The 21,339-nt window shown below is 44.8% G+C and overlaps 1 protein-coding gene across 1 annotated transcript in view; it reads right to left on the bottom strand.

Moving 5' to 3' along the window:
- Positions 1-21,339, bottom strand: part of SLC5A12 (solute carrier family 5 member 12) — a 130,820-nt gene that overhangs the window by 98,816 nt on the left and 10,665 nt on the right. Inside the window, exon 3 of the mRNA XM_073604548.1 lies at positions 9,636-9,687. Within this exon, the coding sequence (XP_073460649.1) occupies positions 9,636-9,687 (52 nt within the window). The remainder of the gene's footprint in view (positions 1-9,635; positions 9,688-21,339) is intronic.

Raw genomic sequence — 21,339 nt, 5'->3', positions numbered from 1 at the left:
GGGTTTACCTCTTACCCCCATTCTTATGTTTATTCTTATGTCTTACATACATATTTTCATTTTAGTTATACCACATGCATGCTCCTGATGAGTGGCCCGTAAGGCACGAAACGCGTTGAGCTATCTGATGCCGTGTACCCAACTTTCATCTTTCAACTTTTGACTACCATGCAACCCCTATATATACAGGCTCAGCGAGGCCATAGGTGCTGCAGGCATTAATTATATTATGATTGTATACAACCGCATTTTGGGTGACCCTGGGAATTTGTTCAATTTTTTACCATATTTGTTGTTGTCATCGTATAGAATGGTCTTAATTATGTATATTGTTTACCCTATAACAGTGGTTACATCATGAAACTTTATGTTGCCATTTTGTCTATTGTTATCATTATGTTTACCGTTTATGTTGATATCAATACTATCCATATGTTTAATCATGTTCACCAATAAATTCTCAGTGTTCACCTATTTCACTCGTTTGCAACCATGTGCTTCATATAAAGTGCCACCCTTTGTGCTCCCCAATTCTGATCCAATACAAGGGATGGAAATGCATGACCTTACCGGGCCATGATTTAATTTAAAGTCCCAAGGGATGGAAATACATGACCTTACCAGGTTTTGGCTTCCTTAAAAACCACTTTAAGCCCGCCCACCGTCATATGACGTCCTGGACTTTGGGCGGGTATATCTGAATGATGCCTGTAGTTACAGACATCATTCAGATATTGCCGGTTTCAGCCAGCAAATCTCTACACCATAGGAATGATCATAGCGGCCGTTCCGCCGCTTGATCATTCCTATGGGAGGCGAGAGGGGACGTCCCGTCTCCCGCCGCCCTCCAGTGCTTGCTCCGACTCACCATTACGATCGGTGAGGCGGAGAGCGGATCCGACGGCGCTGGATGTAGATCATAGAGATTTCCGGCGGACCAGATGGTCGCCGGAGTCTCTATGATCATCGGAGGCCGGGCGCGATGTTATGACGTCACGCCCGGCCTCTCCATTCAAAAAAACTATGCCGCTTCGGCTGGGAAGCGCTGATCGTTTTATTTTTTTTTTTTATTTCAGGCTTCCTAGCCTAGTGGTGAGATATGGGGTCTTATTGACCCCATATCTCACTATTAACCACTTGCCGACCGCCTCACGACGATGTACGTCGGCAGAATGGCACGGGCAGGCAGAATCACGTACCTGTACGTGATCTGCCTCCCGTGGGCGGGGACTCCGATCAGACCCCCCCGGTGCCCAAGGCGGTCAGCTTCTGTCTGGCAGTGATCAGACGTAAGGGGGAGGCCATCCATTCGTGGCCCCCCCTTGCGATCGCTCCCAGCCAATGAGAATCTTCCTCTGCCTCTGTAATGTAAACAGAGGCAGAGGAAGTGGTGTCATCTCTCCTCGAGCCGGTCTTTTTCGTTCCGGCGCCGAGGAGAGAAGACATCAAGTAAGTGCACCAACACTACACTTCCAGTAGAACACGCCAGGCACACTTTTCACCCCCCAGTCACCCCCCGATCACCCCCCGATCACCCCCCTGTACCCCCTGTCACACTGACACCAATAGCAGTTTTTTTTTTTTTTGCATTGGTGTCAGTTTGTGACAGTTATAAGTGTTAGGGCAGTTAGGGTTAGCCCCCTTTAGGTCTGGGGTACCCCCCTTTAGGTCTAGGGTACCCTCCTAACCCCCCCTAATAAAGGTTAACCCCTTGATCACCCCCCATCGCCAGTGTCACTAAGCGATCGTTTTTCTGATCGCTGTATTAGTGTCACTGGTGACGCTAGTTAGGCAGGTAAGTATATAGGTTCGCCGTCAGCGTTTTATAGCGACAGGGACCCCCATATACTACCTACTAAAGGTTTTAACCCTCTGATTGCCCCCTAGTTAACCCTTTCACCAGCGATCACCGTATAACTGTTACGGGTGACGCTGGTTTGTTAGTTTGATTTGTATAGTTTATTATAGTTTTAGGGCACCTGCCGTTTATTACCTTATAAAGGTTTAACCCCCTAATTGCCCGGCGGTGATATAAGTTACGTTTTTAGGGTCAGATAAGGTCTGCGTCGCCCCAGGCAGCGTCAGGTTAGTGCCAGTACCGCTAACACCCACGCACGCAGCATACACCTCCCTTAGTGCTATAGTATCTGAATGGATCAATATCTGATTCGATCAGATCTATACTAGCATCCCCAGGAATTTAGGGTTCCCAAAAACACAGTGTTAGCGGGATCAGCCCAGATACCTGCTAGCACCTGCGTTTTGACCCTCGGCCCAGCCCTGCCCAGCCCACCCAAGTGCAGTATCGATCGATCACTGACACGTACAAAACACTAAGCACACATAACTGCAGCGTTCGCAGAGTCAGGCCTGATCCCTGCGATCGCTAACAGTTTTTTGGTAGCGTTTTGAATCAGTCTCTAACAGTCAGGAGCTTTTTTGCCTGTGAGTCTCACTAGTGTACCCCTAAATTTAGAGCCCAAAATGGCAAATCGAAGGTACACTAGTGAAGAGGCCTACACGTTTCTGAGCATGACAGATAGTGAAGAGGAAGTCACTCATCTGTCAGATTCAGGCTCAGAATACGATCCTGTAGAGGACAGCGAGCTCTGATGATGGAGTTGTGGTCCCTGCTAAGGTCAGGCGTACCAGACCCCAATCTTCTTCTTCTGTCCTTGAAGTGCAAGAACCGCGGGTCCCTCATATGGAGCAGAGAAGTACTAGCGCCGCTATTCCTTCTGGTGAACTGGCAAGCACCAGCGGCCTAGTACACCCTGGTCGTACATCCAGCACTGGAGTATCACGTGGTGACGTGGCGAGTCCCATAAGTGCAGTTCTAGCTGGCGAGGTGGCAAGCACTAGTAGTGTCCCGCTGCCACCAAGAAGACAAACACAGGCCCGTCGTGCCCATAGTGCCCTTCCTGCTGCATTCGCCAATCCGAATTGGGAACCCACCACTTCTGCAGCACCCGTACTTCCCCCATTCACTGGCCAACCCGGAATTCAGGTGGAAACAGTTGATTTTACGCCACTGGATTTTTATTCGCTGTTTTTCACCGAAGATCTCTATAGATCTATTGTGGACCAAAGCAATTTATACGCCGGTCAACACATCGCCACTATTCCCCAGTCCTCCATTGCCAGAGATTGGAGACCAATTACGGTCTCCGAATTTAAGATCTTTCTGGGCCTTTCCCTCAACATGGGCATAACTAAAAAGAGTGAGTTGCGGTCATATTGGTCCACTGACCCAATTTACCATATGCCCGTGTTCTCTGCCTCCATGACCAGGGCACGATACGAGCAGATTTTGCGGTTCATGCACTTCAACAACAATGAACTCTGTCATCCTCGTGGAGACCCTGGATACGATCGGCTCTACAAAATTCGGTCCCTCGTAAACCACTTCAACCAGCGTTTTGCAGACTTGTTTACTCGCTATCAAGTTGTCTGCGTTGATGAGTCCCTGATTAAATTTTCTGGCCTCTTGTCATTCAAACAGTACCTTCCCAGCAAGCATGCCAGATACGGGGTCAAGATGTATAAGCTCTGTGACAGGGCCACAGGCTATACATGTAGTTTTATGGGTTACGAGGGCAAAGATAGTCACGTAGAGCCGACAAACTGCCCTGACTACATAGGAAGCGCTGGCAAGATAGTGTGGGACTTGGTGTCACCCTTATTCGGAAAGGGGTACCACTTGTACGTGGACAATTATTACATGAGCGTGCCACTTTTTAGTCACCTTTTTGATCAACAGATTGGAGCATGTGGCACCGTGCGACGTAATCGCCGGGGCTTTCCCCAGCGGCTAGTAGATTCCGGTCTTAGGCTAGGGGAGAGAGCCTGCTTGAAGTGTAATAACTTGCTTGCTATGAAGTGAAGGGATAATAAGAATGTTTTCATTCTTACCTCCCTTCATGCAGACATGACGGTCCAAATTACTACGGCGACTGGTGTTGTGGAGAAACCCCTCTGTGTCCACGAATATAACCAAAATATGAGAGGGGTGGACCTCAACGACCAGTTGTTGGCGCCATACCTAGTTGCCCGTAAGGCCAGGCGCTGGTACAAAAAAGTGTCTGTTTATTTATTTCAATTGGCTTTGCTGAACGCTCATGTGCTATACAGAGCTTCAGGACGGACTGGATCCTTCCTTAAATTCCAGGAAGAGATTGTCAGAGCCCTTCTGTTTCCAGACGGTGCTCCACCTCACCTTCCCCAACCAAATGCAGTAAGCCAGCTGCATGAGAGGCATTTTCCTTATGTCCTCCCGAGTACCCCTACCCAACGAGCCCCCCAAAGAAGATGTCGTGTCTGTAGCAAGCGCGGATTTAGGCGTGACACCCGGTATTATTGTCCCTCCTGTCCTGACAATCCTGGTCTATGCATTGGTGAATGTTTTGAATGCTACCATACACTAGTTGAGTTTTAACGCGTAGGGTACAGCATTGCACAGACTAGGACACACTTTCACAGGGTCTCCCAAGATGCCATCGCATTTTGAGAGACCCAAACATGGTACCAGTTACAAAAGTTAAAGTTACTAAAAAAAGTGTAAAAAAAAATAAAAAAAATATAAAAAATAAAAACACAAAAAAAAATAAAATAAAAAAAACAAAAATAGTTGTCGTTTTATTGTTAGCTCTCTCTCTCTATTCTCTCTCTATTGTTCTGCTCTTTTTTACTGTATTCTATTCTGCAATGTTTTATTGTTATTATGTTTTACCATGTTTGCTTTTCAGATATGCAATTTTTTTATACTTTACTGTTTACTGTGTTTTGTTGGTAACCATTTTTTTGTTTTCAGGTACGCCATTCAGCTGCAGAGCGGATTTATTTATCTTGACAGCAACAGCGTTTGCTCCCACGATACATAAAGCTGCGACTCCAGCGCTGTCGGAGGTGATTTCACCACCACGGTTACATACTTCAGCATATATGCCGAAGCGTGGGGGTGGAGGAGCGATTTGCTCCTAACTTTTGCGGGAGGATGCCCCCATGCTTCGGCATAAATATACGGTGCATGTATGCCCATCATTAGAAGTGGGTGGATGAAGGGAGGTATTCTAATGGTGGGCATACCCACCGATCAATCTCTTTTTTTCGTTCAGCCCACAGGCTGCATGAAAAAAAAGTTTAAAATATATGCCCAACAAGGACCAGCAACGTACTGGTATGTTGTTGGATTTTGAGTGGTTATACCAGAATGATGCCTGCAGGTTTAGGTATCATCTTGGTATCATTCTTTTCAGCCAGCGGTCGGCTTTCATGTAAAAGCAATCCTAGCGGCTAATTAGCCTCTAGACTGCTTTTACAAGCAGTGGGAGGGAATCCCCCCCCCCACCGTCTTCCATGTTTTTCTCTGGCTCTCCTTTCCCGACAGGGAACCTGAGAATGCAGCCGGTGATTCAGTCAGCTGACCATAGAGGTGACCAGAGACCAGAGTGGCTCCAAACATCTCTATGGCCTAAGAAACCGGAAGCTACGAGCATTTCATGACTTAGATTTCGCCGGATGTAAACAGCGCCATTGGGAAATTGGGAAAGCATTTTATCACACCGATCTTGGTGTGGTCAGATGCTTTGAGGGCAGAGAAGAGATCTAGGGTCTAATAGACCCCAGTTTTTTCAAAAAAGAGAACCTGTCACTACCTATTGCTATCATAGGGGATATTTACATTCCCTGAGATAAAAATAAAAATGATTTAAAAAAAAGAAAAATGAAAGGAACAGTTTAAAAATAAGATAAAAAAGCATAAAAATAATAAAGAAAAAAAAAAAAAAGCACCCCTGTCCCCCCCTGCTCTCGCGCAAAGGCGAACGCAAGTGTCGGTCTGGCGTCAAATGTAAACAGCAATTGCACCATGCATGTGAGCTATCACCGCGAAGGTCAGATCAAGGGCAGTAATTTTAGCAGTAGACCTCCTCTGTAAATCTAAAGTGGTAACCTGTAAAGGCTTTTAAAGGCTTTTAAAAATGTATTTAGTTTGTCGCCACTGCACGTTTGTGCGCAATTGTAAAGCATGTCATGTTTGGTATCCATGTACTCGGCCTAAGATCATCTTTTTTATTTCATCAAACATTTGGACAATATAGTGTGTTTTAGTGCATTAAAATTTTAAAAAGTGTGTTTTTTCCCAAAAAAATGTGTTTGAAAAATCGCTGCGCAAATACTGTGTGAAAAAAAAAATTTAAACAACCACCATTTTAATCTGTAGGGCATTTGCTTTAAAAAAATATATAATGTTTGGGGGTTCAAAGTAATTTTCTTGCAAAAAAAAGTGTCAGAAGGGCTTTGTCTTCAAGTGCTTAGAAGAGTGGGTGATGTGTGACATAAGCTTCTAAATGTTGTGCATAAAATGCCAGGACAGTTCAAACCCCCCCCCCAAATGACCCCATTTTGGAAAGTAGATACCCCAAGCTATTTGCTGAGAGGCATGTAGAGTCCATGGAATATTTTATATTGTGACACAAGTTGCGGGAAAAAGACAAATTTTTTTTTTGTGTTTTTTTTGCACAAAGTTGTCACTAAATGATATATTGCTCAAACATGCCATGGGAATATGTGAAATTACACCCCAAAATACATTCTGTTGCTTCTCCTGAGTACGGAGATACCACATGTGTGAGACTTTTTGGGAGCCTAGCCGCGTACGGGACCCCGAAAACCAAGCACCGCCTTCAGGCTTTCTAAGGGCGTAAATTTTTGATTTCACTCTTCACTGCCTATCACAGTTTCGGAGGCCATGGAATGCCCAGGTGGCACAAAACCCCCCCAAATGACCCTATTTTGGAAAGTAAACACCCCAAGCTATTTGCTGAGAGGTATAGTGAGTATTTTGCAGACCTCGCTTTTTGTCACAAAGTTTTGAAAATTGAAAAAAGAAAAAAAAATGTTTTTCTTGTCTTTCTTCATTTTCAAAAACAAATGAGAGCTGCAAAATACTCACCATGCCTCTCAGCAAATAGCTTGGGGTGTCTACGTTCCAAAATGGGGTCATTTGGGGGGGTTTTGTGCTATCTTGGCATTTTATGGCCTTTGAAACTGTGATAGGTAGTGAGGAGTGAATCAAAAATTTACGCCCTTAGAAATCCTGAAGGCGGTGATTGGTTTTCGGGGCCCCGTGTGCAGCTAGGCTCCCAAAAAGTCCCACACATGTGGTATCCCCGTACTCAGGAGAAGCAGCAGAATGTATTTTGGGGTGTAATTCCACATATGCCCACTGCATGTTTGAGCAATATATCATTTAGTGACAATTTTGTGAAAAAAAAAAAAAAATTGTCACTTTCCTGCAACTTGTATCAAAATATAAAATATTCAATGGACTCAACATGCCTCTCAGCAAATAGCTTGGGATGTCTACTTTCCAAAATGAGGTCATTTGGGGGGGGGGGGTTTGTGCCATCTGGGCATTTTATGGCCTTCAAAACTGTGATAGGTAGTGAGAAGTGAAATCAAAACTTTACACCCTTAGAAATCCTGCTTTGTTTTCGGTGCCCCGGCTAGGCTCCCAAAAAGTCCCACACACGTGGTATCCCCGTACTCAGGAGAATCAGCAGAATGTATTTTGGGTTGCAATTCCACATATGCCCATGGCCTGTGTGAGCAATATATCATTTAGTGACAACTTTGTGCAAAAAAAAAAAAATTGGTCACTTTCCCACAACTTGTGTCAAAATATAAAATATTCCATGGACTCAACATGCCTCTCAGCATATAGCTTAGGATGTCTACTTTCCAAAATCGGGTAATTTGGGGAGGTTTTGTGCCATCTTGGCATTTTATGGCCTTCAAAACTGTGATAGGTAGTGAGGAGTGAAATAAAAAATGTACGCCCTTAGAAATCCTGAAGGCGGTGCTTGGTTTTCGGGGCCCCGTACGCAGCTAGGCTCCCATTAAGTCCCACACATGTGGTATCCCTATACTCAGGAGAAGCAGCTAAATGTATTTTGGGGTGCAATTCCACATATGCCCATGGCCTGTGTGAGCAATATATCATTTAGTAACAACTTTTTGTACATTTTTTTTTTTTTTTGTCATTATTCAATCACTTGGGACAAAAAAAATTAATATTCAATGGGCTCAACATGCCTCTCAGCAATTTCCTTGGGGTGTCTACTTTCCAAAATGGGGTCATTTGGGGGGGTTTGTACTGCCCTGCCATTTTAGCACCTCAAGAAATGACATAGGCAGTCATAAACTAAAAGCTGTGTAAATTCCAGAAAATGTACCCTAGTTTGTAGACACTATAACTTTTGCGCAAACCAATAAATATATGCTTATTGACTTTTTTTTTTACCAAAGACATGTGGTTGAATACATTTTGGCCTAAATGTATGACTAAAATTGAGTTTATTGGATTTTTTTTATAACAAAAAGTAGAAAATATAATTTTTTTTCTAAATTTTCAGTCTTTTTCCGTTTATAGGGCAAAAAATAAAAATCGCAGAGGTGATCAAATACCAGCAAAGGAAAGCTCTATCTGTGGGAAGAAAAGGACACAGATTTTGTTTGGGTACAGCATTGCATGACTGTGCAATTATCAGTTAAAGCGACGCAGTGCCAAATTGTAAAAAGTGCTCTGGTCAGGAAGGGGGTAAATCCTTTCGGGGCTGAAGTGGTTAAGAGGACCTGTCATGTCATATTCCTATTACAATGGATGTTTACATTCCTTGTAATAGGAATAAAAGTGATCAAATTTTTTTTTTTCAAAAAAGTGTCAAAATAAAAAAAAGAAAATATAATTAACAATAAAAAAAAAAAAATTTGAAGCGCCGCTGTCCCCGTGTGCTCGCACGCAGAAGCGAACACATACGTAAGTCCCGCCCACATATGAAAACGGTGTTCAAACCATACATGTGAGGTATCGCCGCGAACGTTGGAGCGAGAGCAATCATTTTGTCCCTAGACCTCCTCTGTAACTCAAAACATGTAACCAGTAAAAAAATTTCAAGCGTCGCCTATGGGGATTTTTAAGTACCGAACATTGGCGCCATTCCACGAGCGTGTGCAATTTTGAAGTGTGACATGTTAGGTATCTATTTACTCGGCGTAACTTCATCTTTCACAGTATGCAAAAACATTGGGCTAACTTTAGTGTTTTGGTTTTTTTTTAAACACAAAACTGTTTTTTTCCCAAAAAAAACACGTTCGAAAAATTCCTGTGCAAATACTGTGTGAGATAAAAAGTTGCAACAACCGCCATTGTATTCTCTAGGGTCTTTGCTAAAAAAAACATATATAATGTTTGGGGGTTCTATGTAATTTTCTAGCAAAAAAATGATGATTTTTACATGTAAGAGAGAAATGTCAGAATTGGCCTGGTAGGGAAGTGGTCCCTAATCCTCCTCTTTGTTTCCTATTCTAATGTGAGGCTGCAGTGTTGACACTGCTTCACCACAATCCCCTGTTGGAGGATTGCTTACGCTGTGGGCCAAGTTCACTATTGCTAAGGTAGCCAACTTTTTATATTATGTAAAGAGTCCAAAAAAATGCAATCATTCATTTATAAATATAGAGGAAAGAGGCAAGGTCTGTATAAATCAAATTTTCTATTATTGATTATGCAAAATACTTCACATTAGAATCCTATATTATAAAGGCAAGATAAAAAGTTGATGTCACTGAGTTACCTTGATTTAAAGCCAAAGCTGGTGCATACACTACTACCCCAGTATAGAGGATCTGTAAACGAGAATTGGAAAACAGGTGTAAGCAGGGTTATCAGCTATCTTGAACACTACTGAAAAATGTAAATATACACAGTAATTAAAGTGTAACTCTACTTTTGTTGAGGAAAAAAAAGAATTCCCCTTGGGTAATCTATGTACATTGCAAGGATTAAAAAAAAAAAACTTTGCTGCAGATTTTTTTCCTTTGTTCCCCAAACAATAGTTTGTGGCAGCATGTGTTTTCCAAACTGATTACTGAATGGGAGGGTTTGTATCCATTATAATCACCTGGTGAACTTTTAGTGTACTAAGGTGATAAGTTGCAGTAGCTGTATCCCTTTAGCAATATCTCACCAAAAATACAATTTCAGAGAATACCTAAAAATTGTATTTTTATATTAATGCAGACTCCTGAGGAAGTCAGTGAGCCAATCAAACAGGAAATAACATTTCTGCGGGCATTCTGTACACCAACAGTGTAGAGAACCTCTCCATCGCAGATAGCAAGCAATTGTGCTGCTAGATTGAAAATGACTTGCTAAGCTATTGCTAGACTTGCCAGGCTTCACAAGTTTGTTGCAGAATTATATGACTCCAGATCAACTTTCTTTCCAAACATTTTGCAAGTCTGCTGCAAGTTTTGGTTCAGTTATGTTGTGCAATAGTCATCCCACCACCGGGGTCACTGTGGCTGAATTTTCATGCTGTATACTCGCAGAGCTCTTGCTGTAGACCCACCACTGCAACTTTGCCCTTGCTAGAGACCTACCACGCAAATTTGCTTCAAACTGGAAAAGTGTCAACTAGAATTTGTGCTTCAAGTGCTCTGAAAGTGTACAACTTGCCAGTGAAAATGTGCAGCAAGTTAGCAGACTTACAATTCAACATTTCCCCAAATGTGTGGCAAGTTATCCTTGCTATCTGGGATAAACTTTAGCAGATTTTTTTCAGTGGTCAGCAAATGTCCAGCAAACTGAACTTTGCTTGGTTCGCTCATCACTAGTGCTCTCTTTATGGGTTGGGTTAACTGGTATAATTAGAGTCAGGGGTTGAGCACTAGGGAGGGAGTGTTAAAGGCTAAATCAATGGCTAAGTTAAGTTTTAGTGTAATTGTAAGTGCATAGTGTTGGGGTGTGGAGTAAGTGTGATGGGATTAGTTTAGGGGATGGGTTCGGTGCTAAATTACATATACAATTTGTTTATTTTTTTTTTTTTTTAGTTTAGATTTGTCCTATTAGGCCCCTTTCACACGATCGGCCCACTCGGATCCGCCTGTCCGTTTTTCAGGTGGATCCGACTGGGCCACCCATTAACTTCTATGGTCAGGCGGATGTCAGTGGAGATATGTCAGCTGACACCCACCAGCCATCCAATCCGACAAGATCTGCTCAAAACAGACAGATGGCAATACAATTGCCATCCATCCAGAGGATCGGATGGGATTGGATGAAAACGTAAAGGCTCTCCGTTTTCATCCAATCTCCCCATAGAGAACAGTGGGGTTTTGACAGGTCTGTCCCTGCACAGTGAGCAGAGATGGACTTGTCATCCGCCTGCTCTCCCGCTGAGATGGAGTCCATCCAGCAGAACCGAGCCGTGTGAATGGGGCCTTAATGAGAATTCCCTTCACTTCCTCTCAGAGATTTCTTGTCCTCTAAAGTGTGAAAGTTCCCCAAAAGCTAGGGAAATCCTCTCCTAAAGAGTTGTCACTTAAAAAAGCATGACAATTCAACAGACATCCATCTAACCCTTAAACCTCTTTTAACTGAACCTACATTTTATCTAAAGCACAACTTTTTTCCTTTTCATTTTAAATAGAAGAGAGAGTTTAGAACTCCTGTTGTTTTATTGCTGTGTTCCCACTTGGGGATTCACAGTTTCTATCTGTCTAAGTGACTACAACCTCTCCTGTTTTAACTTGACAGATAGTAACCCACATTTAAGACGTCTGTTTTGCCGCGTTTACATGCCGCGCTTTGTTGCGTTTTGCCGTGTTTGCGTTTAGAAGCGTTTGAAAAAAAAAAAATATTTTCCATAAATGAAAAATGCCTATAATCGAAACGCGGCTAAACGTGAGTTACCACGTTTAGAAGTGTTTGGCACTTAAAATGCCTCTAAACTCACCGTCTAAACTAATTTTTTTGCTTTCCAAAAAAGGCCTCTAAACTCAACTGCCTAGAAACGACTATAAACGACCCTGTGTACATGTACTGATAAGATAACATAGAGGAGAGTTCAGGAGCAGGAGAAAAAAATGCCCAACTGCTCCTAAACATCCGTTTAGCAGCAGTAGTGTACATGAGGCCTTAGTGTAAGGGATGCTTTGCTTTTTTAATTGCTGTTAGCGGGGTACATATTTTCCCCTGTTCCCTGCAGCAGGAGCTCCAGGATGCAAATTGCCAGTGCTAGAAAGAATAAATGGAACACCCCAGTTATTTTGGGCGATTGCACATTTTTCTGGTAACGTGTCTGCAAATGTTTTTGGCCACTTTTGGGTTGTAGCCATGGGTGTAACATGGATGACTAAAAAGTTCAGAAGATTTACCTCAACTCTTTACTTTATGTTTGAGGCCTCAGTGATTACCAAGGAGGACAATTTTCAGAACTTGGCTTAATGTTCACAAAATGCCATAGAACCATTTTTTTTTGTTGTGCCAGCAGAAAACAGAGCCATTTCTGAAAAAGAAAGCCCAGCCACGTTTAGTTCAGTTAACGTGTGTGCATATACAGGGATGGAGAACATGCTTGTCAGGGAGAGTTAGGAGAAGATTGGGAGAGTGTTCCGGCTTGTGAGGGATAACTCAGGGTTCCTACGGAGCAATCCTGGTTGAATAAGAGACTCCCCGTTGCGCATAATAAAACCGATGCCCTCGCTATGAGGGCGGGACAAACGGATCAGATGCCTATATCCTTATGCTGAAGGAATACCATTGTTACCGGGTAACGTGTGTGAATAGCAGCCTCTACAGATACGCATCGTGTACTACCGTCTCTCTGGTAATAAACGTTGCCTGGTTTATAAAGTCAGTACGTGTGATTCCCTCTGTGAGGACGCTACACTATACCCCCGCTTACATTTTGGCGTAGTTGGCAGGATGTCTGAACCATCATCCTCAAGCAGGGGAGTGGCTAGAGGGTCAATCATGGCACCATACGGAGCGGCTTTGGCCCTGATTCCAAAATTTAATGGCACAAATATTCCCCTGACAGACTGGGTGGAGAGCTTGGACAGTTCGGTCCAGTTGTTAGAAATGCCCGCAGCACACTTTGCCGATTTGGCAGTTAATGCGCTAGAAGGAGAAGCCCACCGGGCTGTGATGTTTCTGCTCGAGAAGGAAAGGGATAGCAGAACAGCTATTGTGGGCCACCTAGAAAGCTTGTATGGGGAGAGTACATCCATAGCCGAAGTCCGGAAGAGTTTCTATTGTCGGGAACAGCACGAGCGAGACTATTCCTCAATTTGCAGTGTCCTTACAGGAAATCTGGTGCCGGTTGGAGGAGAAAATGGCTCCCGCCTGAACTGGAGTCACTAACCCCGATCAGCTTATCCGGGACCAGTTCCTCGCTGGTGTATGGTCCTCTTCATTAAAGAGAGCCTTAAGAGATGAAGTGATGGTACGGTGAAATTCGCTGCCATTGAGAGGGAACAAGAAGAGCCAGACCATGAATGGGTTCGTGCCAAAAGCCAGGTTACCCTCACTCATGGCGCCAGGAGGCCGGTGGAGCGGGATGGAAGCGACTGCCCCATGCCTTGCCACTGCCTAGAATGCAGGGATGCCCACGATGGAAAAGGTCGTAAGAAATCTAGTTTTTATGGTCACCTCTCTCAGGCAAGAGGTGGCTGCTCTGCGGAGCGGGTATGAACAACCCTGGGCAGTGGTCAGCCCCCTCCGGAGGGACCCCAATATTGACCGAAAATGCTGGCAGTGTGGACGGTTAGGCCACATTGCAAAGAATTGTGCGAGGTGGGGAGTCCAGAATGTAAAAAACAATCCTTTAAACTAGAGATTCCTGTGGCGGAGGGGCGACCAATGGGAAATGTTCATTCACTGCCTCAACATGATCCTGCAATGATTTCTGGGTGCCCAGTGGCGACAGTGATGTTCAATGGATAGCTGGCTAGATGTCTGATGGACACTGGATCAGAAGTCACCACCATGGCCTATTTGTTCTACCAGCAACAATTTAGGCCGACCCCAACTCTGTCCATGAAAGTGTATGAGCAAACCCTCCCTAGGGTCGGGGTCGTGGTGACCCAAAAGTCCTCCTTCACAGATATTCCAGTGGTGTTGGGCATGAACGCTCTAAAAGAACTGGACTTAACTCGTCTTCTACGGGAGGCTTCAACACAAGCATCTGGGCAGTCAGAACCACAACTGCAGAATCTGATCAACGCGTGTCAGACTGTTCAGATGCAGAGTCATAAACACACAGAGAAGGTGGGGGTCATCCGTCTCCCTGCCCGTCATCGGGTTATTATAACCCCACATCAAGAGTTGGTGTGCCCCCTTCCTGTGGTAGCTAGAAGACACGTAAGAGGGGCCACTGTGATGGTTGAACCACAACGCAACCTGGAAGCCAAAGGTGAATGGTTGGTAGCCAGAACTCTGTCTGTTGTCCGGCAGGGACAAGTATTGGTGAAACTGGTTAACTTGGGTCCACCCCGATACAGGTGCCCAAGGACGTGGCTATTGCAGATTTGTATACAGTACCCAAAAGCTCCATTACTGATCCTTGCCCTGGAGGCCGCCTGTGCTGCTTTGCAGAAGGCTCTACCTAATTCAGCAGAGATCCATCTCCCGAAATTGTTAACACAACTGGCACTTCCGGTGCAGGAAATGACCCCGGAACAAAGCAACAAGCTCCAGCAACTAGTTTGCAGACATTTGATGGCATTCTCTCGAGGCCCTGAAGACTACGGCTGTACTAATGCTTTGGATCATTCTACCCACACTGGAGACACGGCTCCTATTCGGGAAAGGTATCATAATACACCCCTGGCTCTTTGCCAAGAGGTCAAAAACTTATTACGCAGCATGCTGCAAGGGGGGGTGATTTGAGAGAGTCTTAGTCCCTGGGCTGCGCCCATAGTTCTTGTGCGGAAAAAGGATGACAACTTGGCCAGTCCCAGTAAAAGAGGAATATACAAGTTTAATCGGATGCCCTTTGGCCTGACTAATGCCCCCAGTACGTTCCAAAGTCTAATGGAAAGTTGCTTGGGAGACTTGAACTTTGAATATGTTCTGATTTACTTAGATGACATTATCATCTTTTCCAGAACGTTCGAGGACCACTTGCTACATCTGGATCAAGTCCTCCAGTGGCTAGCTCAGTATGGCCTTCGGCTCAAACCGGAAACTTGTCATCTCATGAAAACAAAAATCCAGTATTTGGGGCATGTGGTTGAGACAAAAAGGGGTGTCCCCCGATCCCGACAAAATTCAGGCTTCGCTCTTTCTTGGAGCTTGTGGGTTACTACCGCAGATTCATTCCAAACTTTGTGACTATCGCAGCCCCTTTGACCCAGTTGTTGTGCGGGCAACTGGCCAATCAAAAAGGAAAATCTTCTCCCAGCATTACTGACAGTTGGGGGGCAGCACAAAGTGAAGCATTGGAGGCCCTCAAGGTGGAGCTGACTTCCGCTCCCATATTGGCTTATGCTGACTATCATAAACCCTTCCGGGTGTACACCGATGCCAGTCTCCAAGGGTTGGGGGCTGTGCTGGCTCAAGAACAAGATGGAACGGAGTGTGTGATCGCCTGTGCAAGCCGGAGTTTACGCCCTACTGAACGTAACCCAACCAACTACAGTTCCTTTAAACTCGAGTTGATAGCTGTAGTCTGGGCCGTCAACGAAAAGTTTGCTGAGCACTTAGTAAGTGTTCGTGGACATATATACTGACAACAATCCTCTTGCCTATCTAGAGACTGCTAAACTGGGGCCTTGGAGCAACATTGGGTGGCCCGGTTCAATTATACCATTCACTATAAGCCAGGACGCTCTAATGGTAATGCTGATGCTCTCTTCCGAATTCCTCTCGATGTGCCTCAGGATGATCTAGATCAACAACTCGAAAAGGATGAGGGTGTTCCCTCCGGGATCCACTGGCAAGAGCAACTGGCTTCAACGGCTCTGCAGAGCAATCAAGTTACGCCAAGAAGGCCAAAGATTCATACGCCTCGAGAGTGGCTGCAACTCCAGCAGCAAGACCCTGATATTGATCAGCTCATGAGACACTGGGACAGGAATCGGAAACCAGATTTGGGGGAGTGAAGGAGGCTCTCACAGACGTTGTGTCAGCTTCTAAAACATGGGATAGGGTGGAGAGATATAATGGACTCTTATACCGAAAGGCACGGATTCCAGGGGAGCCACAAGTTATTCATCAACTGATTATCCCTCAGTCAGAGGCCTTAGAGGTTTGTCAAGTCTTTCACCATATTGGAGGACACTTCTGTGCAGAACGGATGGAGGCCTTTATTCGTAAGTACATATTTTGTCCGGAGTTATCCAAGTGGGTGCAGATGGCATGTCAGGGGTGTAAGAGTTGTGCCATCCACAAAGGGAGAACAGAGAAAACTACAACTTTGGTGGTGAGCACAGGAGAACCCTTTGAATTACTGACCATGGACTTTCTGACAGTGGCTGACACCTCTTCAGGGTATCGATACGCCTTGGTGTTTGTGGACCACTTTTCTAAGTTCACCAATGTGGTGCTAACTAAAGATCAGACTGCTGCCACCATGGCTAAACTGTTCTGGACCCATGTAGTCCAGCCCTACGGGTGCCCCAAACGAATTCTGTCTGACCAAGTGCCGAACTTTGAGTCTAGGGTGTTTTTAGACCTGTGCCATCTTAGTGGTATGTGGAAGTCTCATACTACTCTTTACCACCCCCAGGGAAATGGGGCCTGTGAACGCTTTCATCGCACATTGTTGGGATTGATTTGCACATTAGAGCAAGAGCATTGAGAACGTTGGCCGCAGTATGTAGGAGATGTTGTTTGGGCTTACAATCAGACTGTGCATTGAGCCACTGGCTATACCCCCCATTTTCTGATGTTTGGGCGTTGTGGCCATCTACCGGTGGATTTACTCTTGGAAACTCCTGAGCCTATTACATCAAGGACCCCTGCTGAATGGATCCAAGATCACTGGCACCACCTGGATCAAGCCAAACAGATAGTACTTGGAAATCATCAGGATTTAGTCTAGGAAAGTACTGTTCAATTGTTGCCACTTACTAAAACACTTGAGGGGCAGCAAGCTGGAGCCCAAGTGGGAGCCCTGTCCATATAGAGTCAAGCAACAACCTTTCCCTGGGTGGCCTATGTATGATCCGGTTTCAGAGAAACCAAATGGACCTCACAAGAGACTGCATCGTAATCTCCTTCGTCCCTGTGTGTTCAGTGCTGATTCATGAACGGATAATCCTGTTCCAGTCTTTCCCCCATCTGCTAGATGGGACAACAGCCAGGATGTCCTCAACAGTGACTGTGCAACCTGGTACTTGCCCCCTCTGCCGGCGGTAGAGACCTTATCCCTAGCTGGGGGCGATACAGAGAACCAGGCTGCTGTTACTGAATGGGACTTATCTGTGAAGGAGCCAGATGTGCACGCTGCCCCCACTCTGGAGGAGGATGAGCCTCTTGTGGAAGAAATAGCACCTACCGATCCTGTTGCCACGGAGGGGGATAGACCATTTGGAAGACCTGGAGCCTCGCTTGCCCAAGCGTATTACCAGGGGACTGAAATAGTATTCTGACTATTTGACTTGAACTGTTATGTATTGCTTGTCTTATTGCATGCTATATTATTGCACTGTGTTAATTACCTCTCCTTAGGTGCATGCAAGGGATTGCAATTCTTAAAGGGGGGGGGGGAATGTAGGCAGCTGTAGTGCAGGGCAGCCTAGCTGGCTGCAAGAGGTAGTGGGTTAGCAAGTGTATATACTCACTTTCCAGTCTATTTGATATGTTTATGTGTACATATGTTGTCTGGCCTCTATCATTGTCTCCAGCACCATTTTGGAGAAGCCTGCTGTCCGGAAAGGACAGCAAATCTTGGAAGATTTGGTCAGCCATTTTTGGGTGTATACTTTATCTAAGAAAGCCCAGCTACGTTTAGTTCAGTTCACGTGTGTGCATAGACAGGGGTAGAGAACACGCTTGTCAGGGAGAGTTAGGAGAAGATAGGGAGAGTGTTCAGGCTTGTGAGGGATAGCTCAGGAGTCCTGCAACAGCAATCCTGGTCAGATAAGAGACTCCCCGTTGCAGATAATAAAACCGGTGCCCTCGCTGTGAGGGCGGGACAAGCGGATCAGATGCCTATATCCACCTGCTGAAGGAATACCGTTGTTACGTGTGTGAATAGCAGCCTCTACAGATACGCATCGTGTGCTTGGGTTTATACTGTGTTAGTCAGTGGAAAGTGCCTATAGTGCTGACGAATACAATTACCGCTTACATCAGAAGTGACTGTGCTGTGTATTTGTGTATCTGTGCCTCCATGCTTGGAGTGAAACTATGTGCCTTACTGCTGTAAATGCTCTTTCTACTACCGTCTCTCCGGTAATAAACGTTGCCTGGTTTATAAAGTCAGTACGTGTGATTCCCTCTGTGAAAATGCTACACTATACCCCCGCTTACATGCGACCTCGGCACAACTCTGTTTACAATCTGGTATGCACATATGCAGCCTCTCAGCGTTAAGGCCCACCTGCCGAGGTGCCCCATATATGCGTACTGCCAGCGCAAAGAGGTTAAGGTAGACAAGCAAGGAAAATAACTGTTATTTTAAGAAGAGCGAGAATCACATCAACTGTATCTTTAAGATAGTCTTCATGGAAGCCTATCGTGCCTCCAGCTAATCTTTAATCACTTCCATATGAGGCATGGATACAAGTTTATATTGTATCCATGTATCCATTTTAAACTGGCTACTAATGAAGAGGTTACAAAACTTTTCTCAGATGCCCACCTAACCAATGGTCCCCTGGATCCTGTTCCCTCACAACTATTGCGATCACCCTCCTATTCTATCCTATGCTCCCTCACTCACATGTTTAATCTCTCCCTCTCTACTGGCACCTTCCCCTCTCCTCTAAAGCATGCACAGATCACTCACATACTTAAAAAGCACACACTGGACCCCACCAACCTGAACAACTTAAGACCTATCTCATTGCCACCATTCACTAAGCACCGGAGGGGGAGTGAAATGCATTGGGGGCGTAGCCTAGTCGAAGTCCAGGCTGAGGTTTCCATTCCATTTATTGCAGTAGGACACCATAGATGTGCGACTTCCAGGGGTTACCCTTCCTTTCTTAAACTTTTAAAACTCTCAGTCTACAACCGTCTGAGCACCTACCTCATTGAAAACAACCTTCTTGACCCCTACAGTTTGGCTTTTGCTTGCAGCACTCCACAGAAACTGCCTTACTAAAACTCACTAATGATTGACTAACTGCTAAAACCAATGACCACTACTCCATACTCCTATTACTTGACCTCTGTGCAGCCTTCAATACTGTTAAACACCTGCTCCTTCTCAATAAACTCTGTTCCCCTGGCCTCCAAGATTCTGCTCTATCCTGTTTCTCCTCCTACCTATCACAGTGCTCCTTCAGTGTTACATACAACTCTGACTCCTCCTCTCCTTTTCCTCTTTTTGTAGGGGTCCCCCAATTCTCTATTCTTGGACCCCTTCTCTTCTCTAGTTACACCTCCTCACTTGGTCACTTGATAACCTCCCACGGCTTCCAATACCATCTCTACGCCAATGATGCACAAATCTACCTGTCTCTAAAACTGAGCTGATAATATCCCCCTCTGCCTCCCTCCATGACATTTTATCAATAATAATAAAGCTCAGTAATGCAACCATCAATCCCTCCCCTCACGCCAGGATACTAGGTGTAATCCTAGACTCTGACCTGTCTTTTCAGTCCAAAATCCAATTGTTGTCAAAAGCTTGTAGACTTCACCTCCATAACATCTCTAAAATTTGCCTCTTTTTTTAACGAATGAAACCACCAAGCTACTCATTCACTCCCTTGTTATCTCTCACATTGACTATTGCAACTCCCTTCTCATAGGCCTGCCTCTCCATAGGCTATTTCCTCTTCAGTCTATCATGAATGCTGCTGGCAGACTCATCTACCTTACCAACCGCTCAGTGTCTGCCACCCCACTCTGCCAATCCCTACAGTGGCTTCCGATTGCCATCCATCCACAACTCTGCCCTGAGCTAAATCACCAATGTTATCTCCAAATATCACCCAAACTGTCCCCTCTGCTCCTCTCAAGGCCCTCTGCTCTCAAACTCCCTTGTCTCCTCCTCCCATGCTTGTCTCCAGGATTTCTCCAGAGCCTCTCCCATCCTATGTGTTTCTCTACCTCAATCAATTCAGCTATCTCCTACTCTGGCTGCTTTGAGGCGATCCCTGAAAATGAATCTCTTCATGGAAGCCTATCGTGAATCCTTTTTTTTTTTTTTTTTTTTTTTTTTTAGATGTAATACACATTAGTCTTTGATATACGCATGATACAATCAATGTCATACATTATATTCATTACTAACCTAGAGTGTATTCAGAATGTACATATGCAGCTGCTGGATAAAAGAGTTTAAAACCAAAATTGATGAAATCTCGGCTGAGAGCGCCATTTAGGGATACTGTGTAATCATGACACTGGAATTGGTTATGGCTGCAAGGCATTGTGATTTCTTTAAATATTCTTTATTAACATTTCTTAAAATTTACATACCTTCCAACAAACATATTTTGACATCACACAATGGGGATATGAAAGTAGTGGAAGAGAGAGCAAGATTAACCGTCAGTAAAACATACTACACCTTCAAAGTAACTACCCTGCTCCTCCTGCCTACTCTCATTAATTAACCTGTTATTTCCATAAAATACATCTTTTTACCTGACCCTCCCACCCAACCCTTCCCACCCCCTCCCCCACCAGTCGGGATCACACACAGTATCAACTAGTCATTACATCCTACTTTTGTCAACCAGGGGTTCCACATTTTATCAAATTCTCTAAGCTTCCCCCTTCTGATGTATAGGGCTCTTTCCTTCCATATTGTCTCGTTTATAGATTTTTCCCACTCCTCCACCAACTGCTTGCCATCTTTGCATGATCAACTTCCGGGCTTGATACAAGCACCTCAGGACCGCCGTTTTTAGCGTTACCTCCTCCTCTCCCCATACTCTGTATCCAAGGATGCATAGTCTGACGTCTATTTCCAAGGATGTCCCAAACGTGCCACTAATAGCTTCTACTACCCCCATCCAGTACCGGACTAGCTTGGGACATCTCCAGACCATATGTATCAAATCACCCTCCTCACCGCATCTAGGGCACTTAGCATCCATTCTTAGGCCAAATCTAAATCATTTTTTGGGAGTGTAGTATGCTCTATGTATCAGCATTAAGTGGGAAACTCTCTGTGAAGGAGAGACCGATACCGTCTGACCCATCTCCAGGATTTTCCTCCACTGTACGTCTGTTAATTTCCCAATATCCTCCTCCCATCCTTCCCTGCATCCAAGATGTTCTGATCTTACAGTGTTTTTACTACACAGTTGCGCATAAATTTCTGAAATAAAGCCCTTTACGTTTTCTGATTTGACCACTTTCTGAAGCAG

The sequence above is a fragment of the Aquarana catesbeiana genome, linkage group LG11 (genome assembly GCF_042186555.1).
Source record: "Aquarana catesbeiana isolate 2022-GZ linkage group LG11, ASM4218655v1, whole genome shotgun sequence".
Taxonomy (NCBI): domain Eukaryota; kingdom Metazoa; phylum Chordata; class Amphibia; order Anura; family Ranidae; genus Aquarana; species Aquarana catesbeiana.
Note: the sequence above shows the minus strand (reverse complement) of the source record. Positions and strands in the feature narration are given on the sequence as shown.